The sequence below is a fragment of the Sardina pilchardus genome, chromosome 14, assembly GCF_963854185.1.
Source record: "Sardina pilchardus chromosome 14, fSarPil1.1, whole genome shotgun sequence".
Lineage (NCBI taxonomy): Eukaryota > Metazoa > Chordata > Actinopteri > Clupeiformes > Clupeidae > Sardina > Sardina pilchardus.
The window spans coordinates 18907574-18935239 of record NC_085007.1 but is presented as its reverse complement, the minus strand read 5'-3'; the positions used below and the strand labels follow the sequence as shown (position 1 = coordinate 18935239).

General features: G+C 41.7%; 1 protein-coding gene across 2 annotated transcripts; it reads right to left on the bottom strand.

The window, feature by feature from the left end:
* Positions 1–17013: 17013 nt before the first annotated feature.
* Positions 17014–25943, bottom strand: LOC134101178 (docking protein 3). 2 transcript variants are annotated; one of them, XM_062554775.1, is made up of 5 exons: positions 25675–25943; positions 23655–23987; positions 23268–23379; positions 19229–19401; positions 17014–18919 (listed from the first exon to the last, which is right to left on the bottom strand). In XM_062554775.1, the coding sequence occupies exons 1-5, from the start codon at positions 25858–25860 to the stop codon at positions 18032–18034; spliced, it is 1692 nt and encodes a 563-aa protein (XP_062410759.1). In that variant the 5' UTR covers positions 25861–25943; the 3' UTR covers positions 17014–18031. The 2 variants fall into 2 exon arrangements, with proteins under 2 accessions (XP_062410759.1, XP_062410760.1); XM_062554776.1 differs by having other exon boundaries at positions 19229–19398.
* Between the last annotated feature and the right edge of the window lie 1723 nt (positions 25944–27666).

Here is a 27666-nt window from a genome sequence, read left to right as displayed (position 1 = left end):
GGCTAACCCCGTCACCACCACTCTCTTGAGGGTAGTCATTGCTATTATGACTCAGAGAGTTAATCGAAAACTTCTCATTAGAAACATAATGGCATCGCAGGTTGAGGGCAGCCATCTGGTGGTGCAGGTTCCTCACTGCATAGCTGAGCTTTGAGGCAGATGTGAATGACCAGCTATGAGTGTGAATCAATACAGTCCTCCCACACTACCTCATTACTTTGCTGCGCACTGTAACTCAAGGCGATAGACCAAGGAAAATGTAAACAGCTTTATGAGAGGCAGATGCTGAACCACGGCCAGATACTTTCCCCCAGATAAAGCGGAGTTAGAGCACATCAACACCTTTGCGGAGGGAAAAACATTTGGTGAGGAGGTGCCTTCCTCTGCCTCCGCGTAGCCTCAAACCAACCCAAGAGACGATTTTGGACTTTTTCCTCCTCTTGTCAGGAAAAAAAGGCAATATCTAGAACTCTCAATGCTCTCAGTGGAGACGGTGAAGTGGAAAACAGAATGTTGCTTGAGAGACTTTAAGGGGGCTGTAAAGACTGAATTAAGAACAGCTTTACTCAGATAGAGAAAACAAAACCCTTCAATATGAATAGAGTTGAGGAGAGAGCCATTATACCAGTAACCAGGTCCATGAGACTGACAGTTTGAGGATGTGCACATAATGGTGTGACTGGATTGTACAGCCCTACAGTAGCAGCATACAAACCCCTCCGGAGACTCTCTATATGAGGGGCAAGCCTTCTATGATTTATGTGTGTAATATCTATGATGGCAATTTCCTTTATAGTGTGTGTATGAGTATCTGCTCTCATAAAACACCATTGGTCACTGATTAATTCGAGCGTCCAATTGTATTTAGTTACAGTGACTACTCACAGTATGGGAAACATTGCATTATATCTGCATTAATGTGATGCATTGGAGATAGAGTTGTCAGAGTTCCAAGAATTAAACAGTGAACGGCTGACTAAGCAGAGTGAACTCATACTGTTGCCAAAAGAAGCCATTTCTTTTGTTGATAGGGAAAGTTAACTGACTCAATTATATTATATGTTCAAGCTGTCAGAGAAAATAGTTATTTGAGGATGATGGATTTAATGTTATTCAGTGGTTTCACTTCCTGGTGTGGAAAGACTTCTATCTATCAGTGGCGTAACTGAACCAAAACACAGCAGCTCAATTGCCGTTTGAAGGTGTCTGCTCATGGATTCACTACATGTCTGGAGTACACACTCATTTCTCTGCAGCAAATAGTGCCGTGGCAGTGGCCAATTAAGAGAAAAAGTGAAACTTTCCTTGGACTATGAAACTATACATAGGCCTACTGTAAGTATACCATGGCTGTAGGACATGTCTGATATGGAGGTTGCGTTCTGTCTCTGGCAGTTCCAGCGAAGTGAAGTGAAGTGATCTGGTGGTGAGTTGTCAAAGATGGTACGAAGTACGAAGATAGGTAGGCTAGATTACATCTTAATGGTTTAAAATGATGTATTTTACAAAGTTCATGAAAAGTTGAATATATTTGGAGGCACATTTGATCACATCAAGAACCATTAAGCAACACTGTGAATCAGCTCACCTTGTACTCGTGTTGCGAACTTGCGAAGCGCCTGAAGAAATATCTTACAGCAGTAGTCTATTTTTGTTATTTGTTTCCATGCTAGTGAAACAGTTGCTATCCAGTAGAGTGCTTTGCAGTGATTCAACCTTACTCCTCAACACCTAAAACCCATGTTGCTAAAACATCTCTTTAGGGGGTGAATGTGACAGTATACCCAGCCAGTATTGCTGTGCCATGAATAAACTTCACTCTCTGACACCTTAAGAAACGTGCTAGTCGCAAGCACTAGCACCCATGGGTCTGAGCCTCTATGCTATCACACCCGCTTCTCATGCCAGCATTGCAAGCATGAGTCTGCTGTACAATGCAGGCCTACACCAGTTTAAGCTTTGCACATCAACACATAGGCAGGCTATAGTCACCCTCATTTTGCTTAACCTCACTCTCATCCAGGTCACAAGTAAAAGCACAACCTTAATGATATGTTGATAATTATGCATGTCATTTCCATCATGAAATTCACCCATTTATCAGTTCAGTGTCACACATCATGTCACACATGTGAAATCTCTTGATTTTTGGTTTCTAAAAATGCAACTGCAGCCATTAGCCTACTGAATTTGGACCAGCTTCACATTCTGAAATTCAAGTTCTCTCAACATATGTTAATGTATTCAGGTTGTGCGGAAGAAAGATACTTCAAATGTTCAAAAAGTGTCCATGACAGGATGTTTGTGCGTTGTCAAATCCATTTGTCCAGTCAGAGACAGAGAGGAATGGTCATCATTGGATTATTGGTGTCTATGCTCATATGAAAGAATGGTGGTTTACGCTTAAGCAATTCTTGATTCTCTCTGAACGTTTGAACTCTTTTTAAATCATATTACCAGAAGTTACCATGTGTTCATGTAACACCAAGTTCTTACAGACCAACTGCCAGTCACCAGAGGAGAGTCAGAGGGGAAGGTTAGTCAGGTACAAATACATTGAAGTGACAGTGATCATCAATGGGGAGTTGGGGTTGCTGTTCACTTTCAGGGTTTTAAGGCACACTCAAACTTGAGAGCACACCATGAATACAGCACAAGGACACCAACAACATTTAAAGACTCAGGTGATCAAGATAAAAATAAATAAATAAATAAATAAAAAACACTCCAATCACTGCAACTCAAAACAAGCACTCAAAGTAAGCAGCCAGCCTCCTGCTAGCTAGTGTTTCTCAAACAATTAGTTAATAACATTTTACTTAATAGGATAATATGATTAACTAGAAATGCAATTCCAAGGAATTACCAGTGCATGAAAATGCAAAAAAAGATAGATAATGTAGATATGGTTACTAAGGTGTAGCTAGGGTAAACATGGTGGTTGCGTAGTTTACAGAGAGTTGATAGTGTGAAGGTAGACAGTTAAAAGATTAAACATTCCAGTTCTAACTTAACTAATGATTTCTATTCATGTTAAAATGTTGATTAGCTAACTTAGCTAATGATTTCTAGCAGTTACGTTAAAAATGCTAATAATGTTAGCAATGCTAACTTTATTAACAATGCTAACCAGGTTGATTAGCTAACTTAACCGATGATTTCTAGCAGTAATGCTAAAAATGCTAACTATGCTAATAATGCTAAATTTGCTAACAATGCTAACCAGGTTGATTAGCTAACTTAGTTGATGATTTTTTGCAGTTATGCTAAAAATGTTAACTATGCTAACAATGCTAACCATGCTAACTAGCTAACTTGCTAGTGAGGACTTTTATTTTGAAACATTTGTTGCTAGGGTTTCCATGGTGGCCACTATCAGGAAACAAGAAGTTACAGCAGTATAATCATGTTGGTTGCTATGGAAACGGTCATAAACACTTAATTTGAATGGTTGCTATGTTGGTTGCTAGGTACATGGAGGTTTCATGTAGTTGACTGGAGGCATAGTGGATGATAACTGACAGTTTGAATGGTTGAACAGTTCAATAGTTGAGTAGTTTCAATGGTTAAATTATTTAATAGTGTATTATTGCAGTGAGGACTTTTATTTTTAAACAGTTGTGGACAGAGGAAACAGTTAACAGGATATGTAGTCTTCTGAGAGACTGTATGCTTAAAGCCAGAGAAACTGACAGTTGGTGCCCAGGTGGCCGGCCACCTGGCGTAAGATTCTAATTGCTGCCGTGATGTCATAATGAGCAATGTTAAGTCTATGGGGGAAATGGTAATAGTTTTTAAGTAATAGTTTAAAAAGTATAAAAGTTACAAAGTTAAAAAATACAAAGCAGGCATGGCATAAGCAAGACCTACGCAACAACGTTTGAATGAAGTTTCTACGTTAAACGGTTGAAGCTGAATTGGCTGGCTGCGTTAGAAGAAGAAGTTTAACTAGAAATGCAATTCCAAGGAATTACCAGTGCATGAAAATGCAAAAATAGATAGATAATGTAATTTAGATATGGTTACTAAGGTGTAGCTAGGGTAAACATGGTGGTTGCATAGTTTACAGAGAGTTGATAGTGTGAAGGTAGACAGTTTAAAGATGAAACATTCCACTACTAACTTAACTAATGATTTCTATTCATGTTAAAATGTTGAATAGCTAACTTAGCTAATGATTTCTAGCAGTTATGCTAAAAATGCTAATTATGCTAACAATGCTAACTTCACTAACAATGCTAACCAGGTTGATTAGCTAACTTAACCGATGATTTCTAGCAGTAATGCTAAACATGCTAACTATGCTAACAATATTAAATTTGCTAACAATGCTAACCAGGTTGATTAGCTAACTTAGTTGATGTTTTTTGCAGCTATGTTAAAAATGCTAACTATGCCAACCATGCTAACTAGCTAACTTGCTAGTGAGGACTTTTATTTTGAAACATTTGTTGCTAGGGTATCCATGGTGGCCACTATCAGGAAACAAGAAGTTACTGCAGTATAATCATGTTGGTTGCTATGGAAACGGTCATGAACACTTAATTTTAATGGTTGCTTTGTTGGTTGCTAGGTACATGGAGGTTTCATGTAGTTGACTGGAGGCATAGTGGATGATAACTGACAGTTGTAATGGTTGAACAGTTCAATAGTTGAGTAGTTTCAATGGTTAAATGATTTAATAGTGTATTATTGCAGTGAGGACTTTTATTTTGAAACAGTTGTGGACAGAGGAAACAGTTAACAGGATATGTAGTCTTCTGAGAGACTGCATGCTTAAAGCCAGAGAAACTGACAGTTGGTGCCCAGGTGGCCGGCCACCTGGCATAAGATTCTAATTGCTGCCGTGATGTCATAATGAGCAATGTTAGGTCTATGGGGGAAATTGTAATAGTTTTTAACTAATAGTTTAAAAAGTATAAAAGTTACAAAGTTGAAAAATACAAAGCCCACATCGCGTAAGTAAGACCTACGCGACATAGTTTGAATGGAGTTTCTACGTTAAGCGGTTGAAGCTGAATTGCGTGCGTTAGAAGAAGAATAATAAGAAGTTGAAAAAGACTAGGAAGAACAGTACAGTGCATTTTCATGCACTGTAATAACTAGAAATGCAATTCCAAGGAATTACCAGTGCATGAAAATGCAAAAATAGATAGATAATATAGATATGGTTACTAAGGTGTAGCTAGGGTAAACATGGTGGTTGCATAGTTTACAGAGAGTTGATAGTGTGAAGGTAGACAGTTTAAAGATGAAACATTCTAGTTCTAACTTAACTATTGATTTCTATTCATGTTAAAATGTTGATTAGCTAACTTAGCTAATGATTTCTAGCAGTTACGTTAAAAATGCTAATTATGCTAGCAATGCTAACTTTACTAACAATGCTAACCAGGTTGATTTGCTAACTTAACTCATTCACTGCCATTGACGTCTTTAAACGTCATTTTAGACACATACCTTGACTGCCATTGACGTCTATAGACGTCAATTGCGTTTTTCAATGGGGAGGGCTCCTGGGTGGGCTTGGGAACGATCTGGCATGGTTTCAGGCTTGTAAACAGACTGTACTAGCGATCCGAGCCGCTAGATGGCAGCAGTGCCATTTGGATGATTAGTATCTGCCAACATGCAGAGATGCAACATGCAAGATGCAAGCTAACAAACTGAAGATCGACCACAGTGGATCTAGTTTGCACGTGATCCAGCGAATAAATATGCTTACTTCTTACATCAAGGATGGAAAACATGTGAACGGTATGATGCATTTACATTGAATATTGCTATATAGACTAACAACAACTTTGCTAGTGCTAGCTTGCTAAGTCTACCGTCCTGTTCAGAGTCTTTAGCGACCATCAGAGTCCCTAGCAACCTTGACGAGACTGACGAGATAACAGTGCAATCGTGGTTGACATACTACTGAAACGCTAACGTTAAAAAGTTGATTTTCACAAAAAGATCGTTTTCTCCATTTTTTGGTCAAAAACAGGTGTTTTTAGCATAACCAACCCATGTTCTACTGACGATTACTAAAGAACGGAAAACGATAGAAACAAACCGATTTTTCCTGGTAAACGAAGAGAGTCTACTCTTTCATTTGGTACCTTTGGTGTTTACATAGTCATAAATCTCACCGTTCGGTGGATCTTGGAAAAACGGTCAAAATGTTGTAAAACGTCTGGCAGTATGGAGCGCTCTGCACTGAAAATGGCTGGCAGCCAATGAGTTAACCGATGATTTCTAGCAGTAATGCTAAAAATGCTAACAATGCTAAATTTGCTAACAATGCTAACCAGGTTGATTAGCTAACTTAGTTGATGATTTTTTGCAGTTATGCTAAAAATGCTAACAATGCTAACAATGCTAACTATGCTAACCATGCTAACTAGCTAACTTGCTAATGAGGACTTTTATTTTGAAACATTTGTTGCTAGGGTATCCATGGTGGCCACTCTCAGGAAACAAGAAGTTACTGCAGTATAATCATGTTGGTTGCTATGGAAACGGTCATAAACACTTAATTTCAATGGTTGCTATGTTGGTTGCTAGGTACATGGAGGTTTCATGTAGTTGACTGGAGGCATAGTGGATGATAACTGACAGTTAGAATGGTTGAACAGTTCAATAGTTGAGTAGTTTCAATGGTTAAATGATTTAATAGTGCATTATTGCAGTGAGGACTTTTATTTTGAAACAGTTGTGGACAGAGGAAACAGTTAACAGGATATGTAGTCTTCTGAGAGACTATGCTTAAAGCCAGAGAAACTGACAGTTGGTGCCCAGGTGGCCGGCCACCTGGCGTAAGATTCTAATTGCTGCCGTGATGTCATAATGAGCAATGTTAAGTCTATGGGGGAAATTGTAATAGTTTTTAACTAATAGTTTAAAAAGTATAAAAGTTACAAAGTTGAAAAATACAAAGCCCACATCGCGTAAGTAAGGCCTACGCGACAAAGTTTGAATGGAGTTTCTATGTTAAACGGTTGAAGCTGCATTAAGTGCGTTAGAAGAAGAAGAATAAAATGCCTAGGAAGAACAGTACAGTGCATTTTCATGCACTGTAAAAAGCCTAGGAAGAACAGTACAGTGCATTTTCATGCACTGTAATAAGAAGACTTGGAATAACAGTACAGTGCATTTTCATGCACTGTAATTAAATATTGCAACAAGTTTTAAGCTTTAAATTGATGAATAAAAATAGTGTTGCCACAAGTCCAATTCATACGGTTATGACCACTGGCTGAGACGCCTGGGAGAGGTAGATGGCCAGCATAGTCTCAGCACAGGCCAGCCGCCCTGCCTGGGACTTAATTAAGCAAAGTATTCTCACCAGACACAAACAACATCAAGAGTCAAGCACTGATTAAGACTGATACATTTGGCTACCACATGTACTTAAGGTTAACTCTGAACAAACACAAAACATCCGAATTAAACAGACTAGTGTTGTGATCTTGCTCTATCACTTGACGTCAGCCAATAACTAAAGTCACGCTTCGACAGCACAACACGTAGTACAACAGCAACCAAACAACACGGCTAACAAACAAACAAAATCAGCTGCACGCCATCCACCTTACCCAAAGGACACAAAGGAGACCAAATAAAGAGGGAGTGAGGCCATTGTTGGCACTATTATGCTGTCTTCTTCTCCCCTAATGGCCTAGGCACTTCCTGTCTGAGTGCACTGCCTCCCCCAAAGCACTGGTCCCATTTCTGCACCTCATGCCCACGTCTGTCCATCCTGTTACACCTCATGCCCACATCTGTCCATCCTGTTACATTTAGTGAAACAGAATTGCGTTTTGTGAAGCACAGCAGGTCTCTGCCTGGGTTTTGTTTGTCTGAATGTGCAATGTTCCTCTAAATATAATTTGATATATGTGTTAGCTCTGTCCACTCTTCAATTAACGTGTATGGGGGTTCCAAAGGCTTGACAATGGCGTCTTTAAATGAACAGTATTCCAAATGCTTATCCATGGATCCCTGGGGTAAATCATTACATGGTATTCTCTGCTCGGTCTAGCTTTAAATTCCCCCCCAAATTGCACAATCTCAAATTCAAATTAATGAATGTATGAGGATAACAATACCCACGTTTGAGCCGTTGGAAAAAAATAATGACATTACGCAATTAACTAGATGTTTAGTGGCCCACTAGTCAGCCGTTTCCTCGAAAGATCATTTCTGAGCTTTGGGTTTTTCATGTGGAGGAGGCAGTCAGAAGGTCTAGGTAAACTGTCATGTCGATATTTTTTCGGCTGAAGAGAGATGGCGGTATGTTTTCCTCAGACAGGTGGGTTGGAACTGGGTTGTATGCCAACAGGGTCTCTGGCTGGGCAGTCCAGCTGGGTAATTGTCTGTCAAGACTCAGGTTTGATGCATGACAGGACACAGAAGTAACAACATTCAACGTGCACTCATACAGTTTCTGAACATCTTGAAGAGAATGTAACACACTGAAAGTCATTCAGAGATTCATAGGAAGCCCGGCAGGTGCTTTTTTAAAGGAAAGCACAGGTTGTTATAGACTGGATGCTACAGCCAGACAAGCCAATCCTGGCCAGACAGAGCAATCCTTTTTCAAGTTTTTGTGAAGGCTTGAAGAAAATAAATTGGTGTGGGTCTTTTGTTGCTCACTAAATTCACTAATTACTGCTAATGCATAGTCTTTTCTCAAAAAGCTTTATGATATTCCCAAACCTTTTCATCGAGTAGCTGTAGTGACTTTATGTAATTCACTTTCTGTGAACATGAAGTCAAAGTAAGGTAGGATCAGTGCAGCTTTCGACGGGGAAGCAAATTGCTCCCATCATGTAGCTTGCACTAATCACGTGGTTATGAGTCCATTTTAATTTTACATTATCACTGGCGAGGTACAAAATGACTGTGTGCATGTAAAAGCATTTTAATCCCCCGCACCACGTATGCTGCCGAGAGATAACTGTGCACGCTTCCATTTTCAATGCTGGCTTTTTCAATAGCGTTTTGTGAAGGTTTTTGAGTGTCAGTCATTATATGCAGCTCCACGCTTTTCTGTTTTTCTTCCCATAAACATATTCCCTGTTATCTGTTTTCTTATCGCACCCCCCCTCCACACACACACACACACACACACACACACACACACACACACCGTACATAGTGAAGCTCACTGATTTCCGGCTATTTATTTTTGCTGAGCTTAATAACACCCATCTCCACCACAACAAAACAAATGTCTGCAACAGCAAAATATGTCTTTTGGGTGGTCACTCCAAATCTGTAGACGTGACATTTTTCACCACCTGCCTGGTGAAATAGGATTTAACATTCTATTCCGTGTGTCTATGAGGCAAATAAGCTCTCTTTCTAAAGTGGACACTTGACAGTCAGAAAAGCCATGCGGTGCGTCAACAGCCTCTTTGTCTATAGCTACCCTGTCTGATACTGTACATGTTTTCTGGATGGCCTCAAGTGAAGGCTTCATCAGGGTGGGCAATCATTGTTATCATGGGTTCCCAGCCGACTGTTGACATGTGTTTATCCTTTGTCAACAGACTGATACATACTGTATGGCGTAGCCAAAAGACAGACATATGGCAGATATAACAAACAGTTTGTCATCGCAGAGATGCCACAGATCTGTTTTCCCAAACGGTAAAATATGTGCTTTAGATGTACAGATGTTCTCCTTTTTATTCTTTTTTTATTATTATTTAGTTGCTTTTAAGAGTGAATAGTGAATATTTAAGAGCTTCTGTTGCCTTTGATTAACTGTGTACTTATTCAGACTCTTCAAATATTGTGCAAGTTGTAAGGTCGGTAATTTGCATTCCTAAACCAGCAGCAAGGTCTCGTATTGACAAAAGCCTTTGTAATCAACAGCATCTGATTATGCATACAGTGAACTAGAAAGTCTGTTTTCAGCTGTCATTTGGCCTCAGTTGTTGTCACCCTGCTGAGGCCCTAACTCAGGCCCAAGTCTCTCCTTTACCACAGGAAAATACCTGAACTCTAACTGTATTTGTAAAAGGAGAAATTATAATCTGTTAGTCTGATATCAGTTTAAAAGTCTCCATGCGAATACACCATTGTCAGTTGTAGAACAGTAAAATAAATTCAGATGTTTCTATAACCTGGGATATTTGATCCTATCTCTGATGAGACACACCTACAACCCCCGCTCTCAGATAAGAGAGATGCCCTGGTGATTTCAGATGGATGCATCTATATGTTAATATGTTAAGTTGTTTCAGATGTAACGGGTGACTTTTCTCTTCTCTTTTCTTCTACCCCTGCTCTTTTATTCTGCCTCTTGTCTTGGGCTGAGAAGGTACTGCTTATACTCTCTGCGCTGCCTGCTCACTCTTTTAGAGGAGGCCTTGGCCTTGCTCTCTCTGGCTTCTCTCTCTCTCTCGCTCTCTCTCTTTTTCTCTCGTTTCTTTGGGGTTTGCTTTATTTTCTTTATACTTGATGAATCACTTTATCTGATGTATTTGACATCCTTACTTGTTTACATATGTGGTTAAGCTTATTTTGTTCTATTCATGGGTTTCATCAGGTCCCTTTCCACAGGTGTATTAATCAAGCACCATGCAGTCTGCATTCATAATCTAGGCGCTTGATTTTATACACCTGTGGAAAGGGACCTGATGAATTGTTGCTTTGTTACACTTGTGTTACAATATATTGACCTATCTGAGTTTTACCTTACATTCGATGTTAAGTTATATTGTTTAGCCTACATCTACCTTTATGATTTACTAACTGCTAACTGCTTTACTGCTAACAAATTGTTAATTTACTCACCATTTATATATTTTTTTCTCAAATGTCATCTCACTACTCTGATGCCATTTGATGGTGGCCAATGCAATTCTCATCCTGAGGAGAGCCTGTGCCATCCTTTATAAAGTTGTTCTTTCAAAAATAAACACCTGAGACGAAAAAATTAAACTGCAAACAGATGGTAATGGTCATAAACACAATGTTTGTTTCCATGGCAGTTATAAATGTATATATAGAGAGAAACCTAAATGTATAAATGGTGTATTTGTGAAAAGAAAAAGGGGGCAGAGGCAGACATCTTCATCTGATTGTGAAAATTAACATGTGAGTATGTTAACTGTAGACTTAAGCCCCTTGACCTTAAAATGTATTTCCATATCAAACATAAATCTAAATGAAAAAAACGGATTAGCGAGACAGACGTTTATATGTTTTCTTTGTGATGTGAGTCTGCTTCCAAGTGGATCAAAATCACTCAGGTTTACATAATCAGTGTCACCTAATCTGATTACCCCGCCTTCTCATGCAGGACCACATCTGTGACATATCTTGAGATAGACTTGAAACACTTGAGATCCAAGTACAGCAGGTAAGATTAGTATTCTCACTCAAGTCACATTTCTTTCTGTTGTTTACCCTTGTCTGATCGAATGCAGTCAGTGGCGCACAAAGCATTGTAAGATGAATATGTTGACAACACATTTCTTTAATATCAGAAAATCTTTTGAAATTATATTGTATGATAACAGCGGTATGATATGATAAAGACTAAAGATTTTACTACGAAGTGCTTTCTAACAGCGTTGCTGACAAGGCTTGGAGAGCAACTCTGAGTATCTGAGAGCTCTTTCCAAATGATGCAATTAAATTTCAGAGGACTCTTCACATTGGAAATGCTTGTCTCGAGGAGTGGAATTCACTCATTGGTGTGCTGATAAAATAATCCATATTTCAATTTCAATATGATGTAAGGAGATTAACCTCAGTCTACTCTGTCGTTTGGGTCCTCTTTTCATTTCTCTGCTGTTGTCACTTCAGGGCGTTCATTTACTTTAGTTTCACCGCATTAATCGTCGACGGGGCCAATCGTTGGAGCATTTCCCCTGCAAACGCCTCTCCCCGGCCCCTGGATCCACAAGTCGCTGTCAGGATCGATGCGGCGGCTCATCAGTTTCTGTGATGACACTGTCATGTGGCCCATGATGGAGTCGTCACCTCGGCTCAGTGTCAGCGCGCGTCCCCGCCTGGCCGCCCGCGATAAAGGCTCCGGCGAGGTCCTGGCCTGGGCGGCGCTGACGCAAAGTAGGGATGACGGCCTGCTCAGTGGCAACTCTGCAAAGTGCATGAAATGACACAAACTCCCTGTCCTTCCATGTCGCGGCACAAGACAAATCAGCAAGGCAGCTCCCTGACATGAGATGAGCTTGAATAAGGCCTTTATTATGCATTCCTTTATTTCGCTATTTTGGATGGGCATGTAGCTCTCAGATTTTGGGGTCAGCTTGAAGACTGTAGAGTAAAAGCTTCCTTGATGAGAACGTTGAAAGTTTGTCAGATGCACATGCGAAAAAAAAAAAGACTGGTGATTTGGCAGTGAGCTCAATTTGACTGTGACGTAATGTCCAAATCCACCTTTAGATTCCAGAGAGCATGGGCGATCAATAACATATGGGGATAAAGAATTACCCACAATATCCTCTGAGCCTCTCACCATCTCTGCTACCCTCAGCGGAGAAAGGGATGGGCTAAACACTGTCCTTGGTGTCCACTGTCTTACCTACCAACTAAGCAAACTGCATGTTTTAAATCCCCTCCCTTTAATCATGCAGGTGCGATTTCATGCCCTTCCCCAATTGTTTTAAGGTTAAACAGACGGACTCCTCCGTATCTTGGGCTATTTTTTCTTTCCAAATAGAAGCTTTGGCGGAGGGAGTGTTCGGGGGGAAGGTCGGAGATAACAATCATGGTTTTTCAGTCACCACCACACAGCACTATTACAGCCTGACCAATAACCTGGAGACAAAGTGTGTCGAGGGGTCAACGCGGCGCGCTGATTGCCTGGGATCAAGGACATGCTCTCAAGGCATTCACTTTAGCACCGGGGGGGAAAAAACAACAACTGCATGAACACAAACACACGGTTGGATGTTAGGGCCCAGACCTTTTAATGGGGCATTTCATTTAATATATACATATCATATATACTGTATTTTGAACTGCTCCTGGTTTGTGTTTACTCCAGATATTGGACAGTTACTGTTGGACTATTGGAAATTCACAGGTATGCATGTTCTGCTTTATTTGGTCGTTTTAACACAATTAGAACGGCAAGCTCGGGAGGATATCAACACTGAACCCCTGGGCTGTGTTCCATTCCTTGCCACAGTTTGACATTCATAAAACCTCTCAATTGTGTGTCAGAGCAGAGCTCTATATTTACCTTCTGTATCTCCATGGCACATATCCCCCCAAAAAAACATCTTCTATCGTGTAATGGTTCAGAGGGCCAGTTGCAGGCTGGAACACCTTCTCTCAAAAAGTCTCAGGATTTCCATTTACTCACACAAACACACACACACACACAAACACACACACACACACACACACATTACACACACACTTGTTTTTCTAGTGCAGGCTCTGAAGTAAGATTGATACATTCCTTCACCATTCTATAGTGTGAGGTATGTTGTCCTATTTTCATGCCGCAAAGGAAAATCAATGCGCCTCGGAAAAAAAATGTGCTCAGTGTATCTTCAATTTCCACACCTCAGAATTCATTTCATACCTCGCTTTGCAAAGTGTCTCCAGCAAAATGAAGGCCTCTGTATGCTTCTTCGGAACCACAAATGTAAAATTAACATCATTTCGGTTACCTTGCAATGGACGGCATACAAGCCTAAACCATTCTCCTCTAACATTATGGAGTAATTATATGAGAGTATAAATACGGTTAAAAGCCGCTATTCTCTGGGGGAAAGCTAATGCACCCCACCCCCACTCAAAGACTACATAAACCTACTGTAATTACACGTAGCATTATGAACTGTAAGACACTGTTCTCCATGGACCTATACAGAGAGTCAGTGACAGAGTACTGCTAATTAGCACTTCAGAGCCAAGCTTCTGTACCAAGTCATTCCATTCAAATCACAGTATGTTTTTTGTGTACATGCTAGCTAGTTTGTTGTGTGCCAGTGCAAACTTGACAATGACCGATTGTATTGTGCATACAGAGGCGAGTGACCAAAACCAAATTCCAGCGGCTTTGTGAGGACTCGGGCATTGGGATGCAAAACCAAAGACTCTAATCAGAGCCTTTGCTCAGGTGTTTTTCCAATTCACTGAATGTCAGTGATAACCAATGGATTAATGCATCTTGGAACCCTTCCATTCACGGGAGGAAAACAAATCTGAAAAAAATAAAATAAATAAATACCCTTCATATTTTAAGCCAATGGCGCTAAAGCGTAGGTGGAAGGGTGCCGGTGCAGGGTAATCAGATTATCTTCCTCCCACAGACCTCAGTCAACAGTATGCCTACTTCTTTAACTCATAAACATTTCTTAGGGGAGAGCTCTATGCCTTTCTCTCTCTCTCTGTCTCTCTCTCTCACTCTCTCTCTCTCTTCCTGTGTAAGTGTGTACTTGTGTATGTAATTGCTCACGTAAATGTGCAAAAGCATGTGTGTCCCTGTGCGAGGAGCAGCCTTGGCGTCGTAAGCACTGTCAATGAAGTCACCATTGACCTACCGTGTGTATTATGCTGCTCCTCGTAACGCAAACAGCCGCGGGGGTAAAAAAGAGCTCATTAGGCTTCCAGCTGGTTCCATCAGCGAGGCGGCTCTGTGAAGATTCCACGCGTTAGAGGTGGAAGGGCTCACACAGATTCCACTGCTAATTAAGGTCGTAATCTACAGAGAGCAAGAGACAGCCCGAGTAGGGTTTTAAACTGGTGACAGGTAGTTCGTAGGGGGGAGCAGGCCTGTTAAATTATGGAAACCACCTTCAGAGAAATAAGATGTTCACCATGAATTCATGAAAATTAAAGTGTGTGTTTGGGTGTGTGTGTGTGTGTGTGTGTGTGTGTGTGTGTGTGTGTGTGTGTGTGTGTGTGTGTGTGTGTGTGTGTGTTTGTGCGCGCGAGAGAGCGCGTGTGTGTTCTGTCTCTCTTCCTCTCTCTCTGTTTGAGTGTGGGCGTGTGTGTGTGTGTGTTTGTGTGTTTGTTTGTTTGTTTGTTTGTGCATGCATGTTTCCACAGGGGAAAGAACTGCATTTGGGGCAGGAACCCTCATGAGTAAATATGAGTAAGAAAAAAAAACACCTCTCGTAAAGTGAAATGTCACACAGCACAACATGAATCTGACAATGCCGTTATACTGAGAACTTCTGAGAGGTAAGTCTACTGCACTAATGGACATTCAAATGTGGTTTCAAAGCACTAAAAGCTTAAGTTTGGTCAAACTTTCCAAATCACAGCGTCATTATCAAGACATCTCACTTTTGCACAGTGATAAAGTGTCAGGTATGCACTTTGAGCACGGACACTAAATGGTCTCATCCATAAATATCTATTTAAGCGTGTATTTAGGCCTATTAACATTAAATCAAATCTGATCGATCCTGTCGGATAGCTCCCGTGCGAGTTATGCTTCAACAACAGCTATTACATGGGCACAGCATACTTCCAGCATGCAGGTAATTGGGTGGCTTAAGTAATCAATAATAACACACACCACTAACCCCACCATACACATTTGGTTCATGTGGAGGTATTGTATGATTTATTATAACTATCTTCAGCTTCAAGCCAATGGCCAGTTTCAGCTCAATCCAAAAAGCCATCCTCATGAATTCTATGGCATCTACATTCAACAGAGAAAACCATTTCAAGTGTATGCAGAATCACAGGTGCATTCAAATTATGTGATAGAGTTCACTGAACACATCTGAATGCTGTACAAAATATAATGATGCTCAAAGATATTTTACGTTGAACCTACTCCCAACCACAGCTGAAGTGCTGTGAAGTTCTGTAAATACTGTGAATCTTGTTACCTTTAAAGGTCAAGCATTTACATTCAAGGCCAAAGATACACCGATATATGCATCAGCAGTATACTGTAGGACATTAATGGAGTATAATGGAGCTTACTTTAAATCCCAGTTATGCATCTGTCCCCCAATTATCTCTGCTGCCGATTCAAATTCTGCGGTTCTCTAAATATTTTTGGATGATGTAAGATCCACTGTGGTGGTGATGCCATGGCAGAGATCTGTGTGTTGCTAATAGGTGAAGGGTGTTTGGATTGCAGCGAAGGTGCAAGATCAGATTGCCTGGGTCCAGGGAGTGCCGTTTTACTGAGAGTCAAGGGGGCTTTTAAAGACCAAAAGGGGTCCGGGAGACTGAGCTCAATCTCATAATGGATCTCTCTCAATGGAGGGTTATCAATCTACACTACAGCACTAGTCTGGCACTAGAAAAATAAAAAAAAGGATTGTCCATGAAACTTGACCTCACAAGAGGAGTTGTTATGACCCATGACAACATTTCAGTTTCTCAGTCTAAGGCATTTTTCTGCCTTCAATACAAATCCATAAAGAAAGAGAAACATTCGCCACTGCTGATATCATTAAGCGAGAGGAATTCAAAAGAACAATAGTGACTCTTTTTTTTTTTATTAACCAATGCTTTGTGATGCTATTATGCCTATCTGGAGAGTGAAGCATCAAAAATAAAGCATCTCCTTACTTATTCATTCATTTGTGACTTTCATTTTGTGTTCAGTGGCATTCATTTGTCCACGATGGGATTTGAGAGGAAGTTTACAGCATGAGAAAAATGATATGGTTCTCTTGTGACTTGTGACTTGTGTCTAATGGATCGTGATATTGTGCTGTTTGACTCTGAATACAGAATTTGCTGTTCTGGAGGTTTGCCATACTTTTCTCAAGTCGGTGCTGTCACATAGCCAATGAGAAGAGGGAATACTGCCCCCTAGAGTATACAGTTGCAATTACATGGAGAAAGTAATTACGCACTGATGCTTGAGTGATGATGAATGCTCTGCTCCTCAGAAAACAGATGAAATGATAAGCTGTAAAATGTGTTGCAACTAAGAATTTTCTGGCTCTTTATCTATCTGTGTGTATGCGTGCCTGTGTGTATGATTGATGTAAGTCCTGCCAGAGATACCATCCTGCTCTGTGGGGAAATAATATTGAAGTTGTTTACATCTGATTTCTTCGTATGCCACCATACACAGCTGGTTTTATTCCATTGGAAAACTGCAAAGTCAGACAGTTTATGTGATAAACGTTTTTTGTCATTGTTTGTATTTTCTTCTAGCATTCAATCTCATACATGCATTTCCAAAAGTCTTTCACAATCAGGGTTAAAGAATCAGCTAATCAGAACCAGAACCACCTGGATGTACAAAACTGTACATTTCAGGCCAGCTAGATATTACCTTGTTTAACGTGTTTTGTGCTATCTTAAGGTGTGAGTCACTTATCAGAACATCACTGAAAACCCAGACATGTCTTCCCGAGGGCCTTGTCACTGAAAAGGTCACTCACATTCTTGTCTGGGCGCAAGGTTTGCACAGACTCAGTTCCTCTTTGCTAATTGACTGTGCACACCAGCTCTCAGGCCACTTCGCCGAGCTCGCTGCGGCGTCCACACATCTGTCAGTGCCCCCACCGCCCCCGGTCCCGGCAGAAGTCATGTTTGAAGGCCCGGCACAGCTGGCCGCTGTCACCCGGGAGAGGCGTGTGTGTGTGTGTGTGTGTGTGTGTGTGTGGTTTGGGGGGTGGCGTGATGGGCAGCGAGGATAAATGGGCTCGCTGCGACATCTTCATTCTCAGTCAGGTCGGGCTCCCAATCAGCTCCGAGCCGCAGGTGCCCTGGCTGTGATTATGAAGTTTAATGCGACGGATGAGAGAGTAGTCCCCTCCGGTCACAGCTCTGTTGATTAAGCACGTTGTTTGCATGCGCTGGATACTAGCAGTAATAAGTACTCCCCTGACACATTACGGCAGCTTATTTCAATTTATCCTCACAATCAAGCCAGAATAAGGCTTTGAATATGAATAATGTGGACTATGGACCACAACTACACACTTACATCTCCATTATAAATATACTCTTAAGTAGGCACGAGAACAAAGAATTCTTAATCATACACATTTTTTTACATTAACATATAGTATATACACACACTCACACATGCCGCAACTTCTAATCAGTTCCTCACTGTCTATTTCATTATGTTGTCATATAGGAATTTATCCTCATCATCAACAACACTTCCCGTGTCTGCCTGACCTATGGCAGGGTGAGGGTCAGTTTTGACCTCCTCCGGATCGTCATAGACCACGCAGTCCTCTTCCCACTGAGGGCTCGACCGGCAGCCCTCGGGGTCGTCATAGATGTGATCTGCGTCAGCGGTTTCCTCGGCGTCTAACTGAGCGCCGTGATCGCACGGCACGTCTCTGACGAGACGCTCCGCCTCCGCCTCCACCTCCGCCTCGCCCCCCTCGATGTTTTGTCTCCCCTCGGGCCGCGGCGCTTCAAAGGCGGCGTGCGGCGGTGGGAAGCTCGCACCTGTCTCGAACGGAACCTGCAGCGAGACATCCAGAGCCCTGTCGAATCCGCTGCCGCAGGCACCCCCCTCCTCCCTCTCCCCTTCCTGGGAAGCCTGATCTCGCGGCTTCTGCCGGGCGACCCGGGCGTAGATGACCTCCTCCTGCTGCTGATGTTTGAGAGGAGGGCAGCTGGAGATGTTCCTCACCAAGTCTTTGTTCGGGGGTTTTATGGCGTTGAGCGACAGGCTCCTGAAAGAGGGAGATAGCCTTTTCAGCTGCCGATCAGGCTTCGGCGGTATGCCCTGTGTTGGGGGCGGTGGCGGTGGCGCGCTCTCGGAGGTCTGATAGTCGTACAAGTTCACCTGGGCCGTGAGCGTGTCGGGTTCAAGACCGCGCTCCACCGACAGGTTCTGGGATGACTGCAAACAGGGCCTTTGCGTCCCTCGAGCGGAGATGGCTGAGTTGATAATCCTGAAGAGGCTATCAGCACGGCTGGTGGTAAACTCAAAGATCCCCTCTCCAGACTCACATCTGCGTCCAGCCTCAAAGGAAAAAGTGGACTAAAAATAGAAATAGAGTAAGAGAGAGAGAGAGAGAGAGAGAGAGAGAGAGAGAGAGAGAGCAGGGTGGGAGGTGTCAAGATAAATTCAAAAAGGACTACTGGAATACTGACTGAATTACACCTGAGTATGCTTAAAAACAATATTCACGAACATAATAAAGAGTATGAATAAAACCAAATATGTCAACAACAACACATGCATTATTCATTGAACACAGTGATTACAAACCACTTATACATTTTGCATTATTTGGTAGAAAAAATGTATTTATGTCCCAGTTCTATTGAATTCGGGGCATTTCTTTACCGTGTCTTGGCCAAATTTCCTGACATAGCAGTACGGCCAGATGAAGAGCACCTCTCTGCATATGGGGTCCTTGAGGAGGAGTCGGTCTTGTCCGGGTGTCAGGAGGTAAGCGCCTTGTAGCTGCCACCTGTCCGAGGCCTCTGTCCTCACCAGCGAGACTGGGAAGTCCCCTGCTGCCCATTCAGAACAGACCTGGTCATTTTTACATGCACCGCACATTGTGTGTCCCTGACAAACATGTAATGTTACAAAGGGGCGAGTCTTGTTTTATGGCCGTGTCTAAAGAGAGGCGTGACAGCAGAGGTGAAGAATGCGAGAGTGATTGAACTCAATTGATGTCCTGCCAAGCTCCCATGTGGCACTCTTCTCTTGCCCGAGACGAGAGCACGAGAGCACGAGAGCAGTTGTTTTGTAGGCGTAACTTTTCGCCGACTTGTCAGGGAGGCGTAACTTTTCCTGACTGGAGGGATTCTCGGGCCAGGAAGCAGTGGGAAACTTAACCCTGGGCCCGAGTCCCCGGAGATAACTTTGTAATTCAAAATTGAATGTCCACGGGAGTGAGCCTTGGCGGAGCGAGAGAGAGAGAAAGAGCAGCCCTGTCTGTGAGCACAGCCTTTGTTCTTCCAGACGATGTTCACAGCCGTCATTCTGCGCCAACCACAAAGGATCTCTTCCTCCCTCTCTGTGTCTTCTGAGATGAAAAGAGGCTCTCTGGCGATGGCAGGACGCCCAAATCTCCCCCGCCGCCCCTACTCTGCCACCCTGGCCGTGACCGTGAGCGGCTGATTTATTTTGTTGTGTTCTCCCACTTTCAATCCGACCCCTGGAGATTGCTGCTCAGCTGTGGGCCCGGAGATGTGGCTGCACATATACGGACAGCGCAGCCCTTGGTGAGAATGAAGCTGAAAAGATAACTACGCTGTGTGCACTCTGCTTGCATTTCCCGGTTAACCTAGACATCGCTGTCAATCTCGTGGTGCTTTTCTGAGACACAGCAAGCCACAGGGCCCACAATTCAAAGTGAGAGTCAACATAGAGATACAAAAGCCTTTGACTCCACTCCAATCCACTCCCCTTTTTAAAAAAAATACAGGGAACAATATTCATATGCTGTGTCATGTCTCTTCGATTTAATCCACTGAAATGTGTTCACATTTGCTTAGTTCTGTCTAATACATAGAGCTGTGGCAGGGTTACAATTGAAGCTGAGGTAATTTTCATTTTCATTCTTACGCATTATTTCAAATTCAGTTCCACATAATTAGAAAAAGAATAAGTAGCAAAAAGTATGTGGCAAAGGCTTCATGATTACTCACATTAGCCATTTCTCACAATGCGTCATCATATAATTATCAAACCATAAATCAGATCAGAAGTTATACACTACTTGCGTGTACTTGGTCATCATTCACCCACAACCAAGGCTCAAATTAAAGTATACTGAACGTACTTTACATCTACACTTTTAATACATGTATGAATGTGAGGAAATTATGTAGAAATGTGACAAGATGTTACACATCAACCAGTATGAGTGATTGTTGTGCTAACTGACTTGGAAAGGTCTCTGTGTATAACTGTTACCTGTTGACTAAAGTCAATGTATAACATGTTTAGTTAATATCAGTGTAACCGATCAGCCATGAGTTGCATTGACGTGTTTTTTCTGGTGTTTCGGTTCTGGGCCACCTTTGCCCGCTATTCTGTGCCAGTGTTAAAAAAAGGCTTGCGCTATTTGCTTGTGTGAACAAACGGCAGTAACACCAAAGAGTTGTCTGTCTGCACTGAGTGATTGCTACAGTAGTTTACATTATTCTGTCTGTTTTTGACCCAAGAAGCAGGTCGTTCAACAGCAATACATGTATATGATATTGGTGACACGCGGGGCAATTGCCAAGGGCACCAACAGGTCCTACTCTGTTGAACAGACACCACACCACCAAGGATGTCGTCACCATGGAGGTGCATGACATGGTGTGTTGGAACACCAACTGAGTCAGAGGAGCCACATGGGGCCAGTCACAGGAGCTGCAGCTGCTGCACGATCATCTGAGCACTGCAACCTCTCCAACGGCAGAGGTGCTGTTCCACTTGAGAAGTAGGTCTCAGGGAAAAAGCAAGAGGAATAACCACAATCACAGCTGCATGTTACTGATCCCATCACTCGTGTATCCGCTGCAGGTTAAAAAAAAAAAAAAAAGAAACTGAAAACAAACAAAAAAAAAACACCCTACCACTTCCTTCCTACAGAGCACATGGGTGTACGCTCTGCATCGATGTGTAGAGAAAATAGATTTGGTGACCTTAATGTGGTGTTCTGCCCTTGTTCTCTGTTGCCATTTTGACTGCGAACTGCCTAACTATTTTACTTCTGAATTTGTCGTGTGGTACTTTTTTAAACATGTACCTTTCGACACCTAAAACATGTATCTAATGTACAAAATTAGTGTATAGGGTCTGAGTTCAGACCATAGACCACAGACCAAGACGTACAGTCTGGCTCCCGAGAATACCTCCAGTAGATATAATTACCCTCAACGTGTTTTCAACAAGCTATACTGTAAAAATATATTTAGTAGAATAGAAATAGGAACAACACATTGCTGCAAGGCTTTTCAGAAACTCCCTCCTCCATTCTATTTCCATTTAGTATTTATTTATTTATCTACTTATTTTATTTATTTTTTATTTTACTGACACCCAGGGCCTCTTCTTTGATGTTGAAGTCCAAAGCAGTTTGACGTGCCCACAACCTTACAACTCAAAACACGCTTCCAAGTCCAATCAAACTTGTCAGGAGGTGGTTTCAATCCAATTATCTGCAGACTGCTGTGAGGCTGACCTCTAGCACATATCCTCAGATGTGTCCTTCCACTGAACCAAAGCACCACCGACTTTGATAATCTGCAATGTGTTTTTCTTCAAACAAGTCTCTAACACGGCAATCAGACTTTTTTTGCTATGCATAAAACAACAGCGTACAGAACACATTTTTTGGGCCATTTTAATGATATTTTTTTAGAAGATTAATTTGGTCAGTAATGATACAAATGAATTGCAGCTAAATGTAACTGGTTAAATTGTAGACATTGGTCCATTTTTTGACAGGCTCTTTGGTATTTTTACAATGCATTCCTTGTGATCAATCTGCAAGGCTGACTCACAATGAAAAAGGAAGTACTGGTATTTGCTACAGTGTGATCTCTCTTCTCTCTCTGACCACTTCTTCTTAAAAGCAATCCACACCCTTTTCAGAACTTTTTTTTCTCAAATGAGAAGTTAAAGCAAGCTGAAATATTTCTGTGAGAATACGGTGGGGCAGCAATTACAGAACTAAAGCCGAGAGAGGAATGCTTTTGAAATTTACACAATAGAGAGCAATCTAGGAAACTTTCATAATGTATGAAGTAACTGAACATGGCTGTGATGGAGGGGAGGGGGAGGAGGGGTGTGAAGGGGACTTATGGCCCTTTTGACTCGTCTCATTTCAGTCCTTGCTTCAGCAGAATAAACCTCTGCTTTGCCCCACACCAAAGACAGTCCAATCTCCTCTGTCCTTTAATGGAATCAAGGTTGGCCAGCTGGGGCCCAAATGGGCAATTTGACTCAGGCCTGAGGTGGGGACTTGAATGGGAGGCCGCTTGTCCTTGAAATGAAACAAACTAAAATAGCTCGCCTCTCCCTTTCCTGTCTCGCATCCTCTGTCTGACTGGGTATTGCTTTCAGTGTCACTAACATTTGCTATGAAGATGAGGTCACTATGCACCGCTATTTTTACACAATTCATAATTCCGAGGTGTATCTTGGGCATCAGCAAATATGATGTAGATTAATGAGGCCTCTCTTCAAATTACCATGAGAGTGCTGAACCAGGCCAGAACTACCGAGAATATGTGCATTGTTAAGGGGAGACAGACCACACACAACCCTGTGTGATGGGTTGTGTACAAGCTAAACAACTGTATACAGTGCACATACAGTCCTATGTGGTATTGACTTTAACAAAACCGTTGAAAACATAATGACAAAAAGAACCTACCAATATCTGTCCTTTCATAGAGCGAGTTCTCCACCATCTTGGCGTGTGATGTGTCCCTCAAAGACCGCTGCCTGACAAGAGGATCCAACCCACCGCTTTCAGCCCTGTTCCTCTGATATCAGATATCAAAGAAATATGCGTCACATGTCTCACCCAATATGTGCACAAATAAATGTAAAATGTCACATTGTATGAATCCAAATAATAAATATAGCAATTAAATATACAGTATGTCATAAATTAAAACAGAATTCAGGCCCTTAAAAGTACATCTCTGACTCAACTTAGTGGCATTTTTGTCATGCATTACTGAAAAACAAAATGCCTCCACCCTCTTTATCATGAACCCAACTGACAGACTTGTGTGTGAACTGAACTGGGACGTACGGGGAATGCCAGCTCACACAGCCCACTGATCCAGTGTCTGAACTCTGTGAAGAGCGCCGCAAACAGGTAGCGCTTCTCCGTGGTGGCCAGCAGGAAGGAGACGCAGTCCCTCGGGCAGTCCGTCAGCTCCAGCTCCTCCACGCTGACGCAGTCCCTCAGCAGGACCACCCGCTTGCTGTCCTGCCGGCGGAGCATGTGGCTCTCGACCGGACCGCCGCCGCCGCCGCTGGCCCCAGCGGGCATCCCGGAGCCCTGCTTGTACTCGTACAGCTCCAGTCTGGCCACAGAGCACCGGCTCTCACCGAACAGCACGCACCACATCTTCTTCCATCTCTTAGTGGGACAGAGAAAAGGCACAGTGAGAATCATGCAGAATAAGCCTCATAACAACCCTGGACTCTGTCCATAGTGTAAACCAGCATCACATGTGATAAATTGCAATATTTTATAACAAGATATATCTACTTCTTGTTATTAAAATCAGTGTTTAAATCTTTGTTTCATGTCAAAATGTAATGATAGGGTAGTATATAAAACAACATCAGTGTATCTCTTATTTTAGGAAAAATTACATTGGTAATTACTCTGATTAATTTTGGGTGATGTTTGAAATAAATAGCAAACACTGTGTCTTACAAAGATACTAGTTGTGGATTTTCTAAAATACTCTTCTCTTAAAAAGCTATGTTTGTGAGTGACCTAAAAAGAGACATTTTGGAGCATGTCTGCAACTGGTGCCAAGCCCTCTCCTGCTGAGCATGAGTCAAATTCCCTTTGCATGACTGTGACATGTCAGTAAAACATCTTTTGGTTTGAATCACAACATCTACCCCCATTTGCAGTCACATGGTGTTTTATTTATATACTGCATAAACATCTCACCAGGACTGAAATGTGTTCTTACATCTTCAATCATTCCATTGAAAACAGACGTCATGGGTGATGATAGTCAGTGAAAAAGAGTGATTACACTGACCAGTCAATCAATCATATCTCACTGGGGAAACTAACAGAAGAGGATCTCACATTTTCTTCGCCATAAGTAGCCTGCAAATGTGTTAGGCCCATGTGTCTCTCCAGGCACCAGGACGTATATACATTTGTCATTCATGAACATTCGTGTGAATCCCATCAAGAAAGCATACAGCCAACAAATTGCTGTCAAAGTATGAGAGAAACTACACACTTTACTGCTATGCATTGTGTTGTGAAAGAAATCAGCGGAAACCACACTCTAGAGAAGACTGTGACCTTTCCCTCATGTCACAGACAAGTTCTTTGGTCAGCACTTGGTTTTACTACTTGGTTTTATGCTTTATTTATCATATCATGTAGCAATAGACCACATTGCGTAATATTCCAATTAAATGCATATGCAGAATACAGTAACGTTGTTATGACCATAAAAGGCTTCACAGCAGAAAGAATACAACTTCTCAGATCATTAAAAAACTGATATCAGAGCTGAAAAACTGATGACACTAAACAAATAGCTGATATATAGTGCTGAGAACGGAACTCAGTAACATGTCATTTTGGTGTTGGTTTGTTTTTTTTATCTGAAGGATACAGCGTTAAATGTAATCATGAAACCGTATTTCCTGACAACTCTTCTGCTGTTTAAAACTCTCCAGATGGAGCGATGGTTATACGGCCTTTGTGTTTGAGAACCAGCTGCCTAAAGCCCATATGACATTAATATGCCACCACTGAACATTGCTTGATCTACTGTACATAGCAGAATCCCGCCGATAAGCTTTGACTGGGTAACATCTGCTCGCTATATCATGAAATGATGGAATGAAAGTTCGAATTGCTTTCAAATGTTTGAAGGAACAAACAGAAACTTCTCTCTAGCTTTTCTGTCTTCTTCTGTTTCCATGAAGCATCATTTCTTTGACATCCATCCACTGGAGAAGAATTTGGCTTCAAAAAAGTGATACTAACTGGGGACAAATGCCATCTGATCTCATGACACAAATGCAGTGTCATGGCAGGTTGATCACCAAGTCGATCTTACCTTTCCAAACCGATGCTGTTGGATGTACAACATGCCCTTCACTCTGATGTTCCCCTCCATTATGTGAGGCCCGGACTCACCCCGTCGTCCTCCTCCCACGCTTTTCAAGTGCACTGTAACCACGCACTGCAGACAATGGAGTTTGGTGGGTTTGAGAGTGACGTGTGAGCCAGGGCTCCCTGTCATGCTCTCTTCCTCTAAGCTTAATTTAGTAACTTAGACGTTGTACTCAGCGTGTGTGTGCGTGTGTGTGCGTGCGTGTGTGGGTGTGCGTGTGTGTGTGTGTCTGTGTGTGTGTGTGTGTGTGCGCGCGCACGCATGCGTGTCTGTGTGCCTGTGCCTGTGTGTGTGTGTGTGTGTGTGTGTGTGTGTGTGTGTATGTGTCTGTGTGTGTGTGACCATGTATACTTATTTGTATGTATGTATCCATAGGTAATAATCGTAGGCCTACAGTATGTACTGTGTATACTGTACATGTTGTTCAAATCTGCAGTGGACTCTATAAAACTATATAATCAAACAAAGCCAATTGGCATATTGTCTTACAGTACATCTTGTCTTTGCACAGTATCCTGCCACTGTTCATTTGTCTTTCAGTTCCGCTTTCTTGTCTCCCGTGTGGTTTGCTAGGTGGGAGAAAATAGCAACAGCAGTAAAGCTCAATGATCACAGCTGGTTTTAAACGTTTATGGTATGTTAAGTGCAAATGTGTGCAAAGATTCCTGTACATATCACACTTGCAACATAAAAACAACAGTTGTGGTTAAACACATATGTCTGTAATTCACCTAAACCTCCTTTGCTTCAGTGGACAACATTTTCAGGCACACAGAGATTTTTGTTTTTGTTTATTTGTTTGGACAGACAGTCTCTTGTCATGAGGTGAATCACTACTGCACCATTCAGTGGCTTTATTCTAGACTTCAGCAACATCACCGCCTATATGGTTGCTCATGCAAGTTAAGACCTGAGTGAGATACTAGGTTTATTGAGATGACTGTATCCAAGGTAACCCTGGACAATGCAAGTTATTTTATCACATAATGTAATGTAAAAAAAAAAAATACCCAACACCAATCTTTGCTATCACATTATCATCCTCTTTGAGTAAGAGGTTTGCCATATTATCACTTCAAAACTGCTGGGTATTTATGTTTAAGTTTCAGGCAATATTGCAATGATTTATTCTACAATAGGCAAAATAGTATTCGTTTAAGATACAGTTCTGTATGAAATACTTGAGATACAAATTATTGTTATTCTTACAGAGAGACTACTATAATTTATGAATAATGTTTGCAACAATGTCTTTTTGAAAATCTGTTCTCGAGCCAGAGGAAGTAGTCAAGCTTTGTATTCTTCTATCAGACTGCCCTCATGTGCTCAACAAATGCTACTACAATCTTGTTCAATTGTGATATTTCAAACGTACAGTATCTGCTCTTTTTACATTAATCTATCACAACTCACATTTTAAAGTTTGCATGGACATACAAATACCTTCATAACTTTGGCCAAAATTGGAGTTCTTTTCTATTATTATTTCAGAGGAGTAGTCTTTGCTCAATGCTTCTGTAAAACAGCTTCTAGAAATCAAAATGGCAAAATGCCATTTATACCCATGAACTCTTTCCACATGAATGTCCTCCAGTGCATATGGGTGCTAAATCCTAAAAGGGATTGATGATTTAGATTAGTGGTGTTTGCTACTGTAAGGCCTTTAAATATAAGCATCCCTGTTTGCATCTTGATCATGTTTATTATAGGCCTACATTGCGTCCATGTTTTGCTTTTAATTCACGTTGAGTCCAAGTCTCTTGTTATTATCCTTAAAGACACCGAAATCAACAGAACCGCGAAGGCTAATTGGTCTTAATGAACAGTCACACTTTTTAGACCAATGAAATACTCTCACAATATGCGGTGATGCAATTTTGCCTCAGCAGGGATACCACCTGTAGGTGGCAATATGACCCCAGCTTTAGATAGCCT

Excerpts from the sequence above, each read along its gene's own strand:
- LOC134101178 (XM_062554775.1), bottom strand. The coding sequence starts at position 25,860 with ATGACAGGGAGCCCTGGCTCACACGTCACTCTCAAACCCACCAAACTC. Across the intron at positions 23,988-25,674 it reads AACAGCATCGGTTTGGAAAG|AGATGGAAGAAGATGTGGTG; the intron begins GTAAGATCGACT and ends TGTCCCACTAAG. Across the intron at positions 19,402-23,267 it reads CTATGAAAGGACAGATATTG|CAGGGGACTTCCCAGTCTCG; the intron begins GTAGGTTCTTTT and ends CTGAATGGGCAG.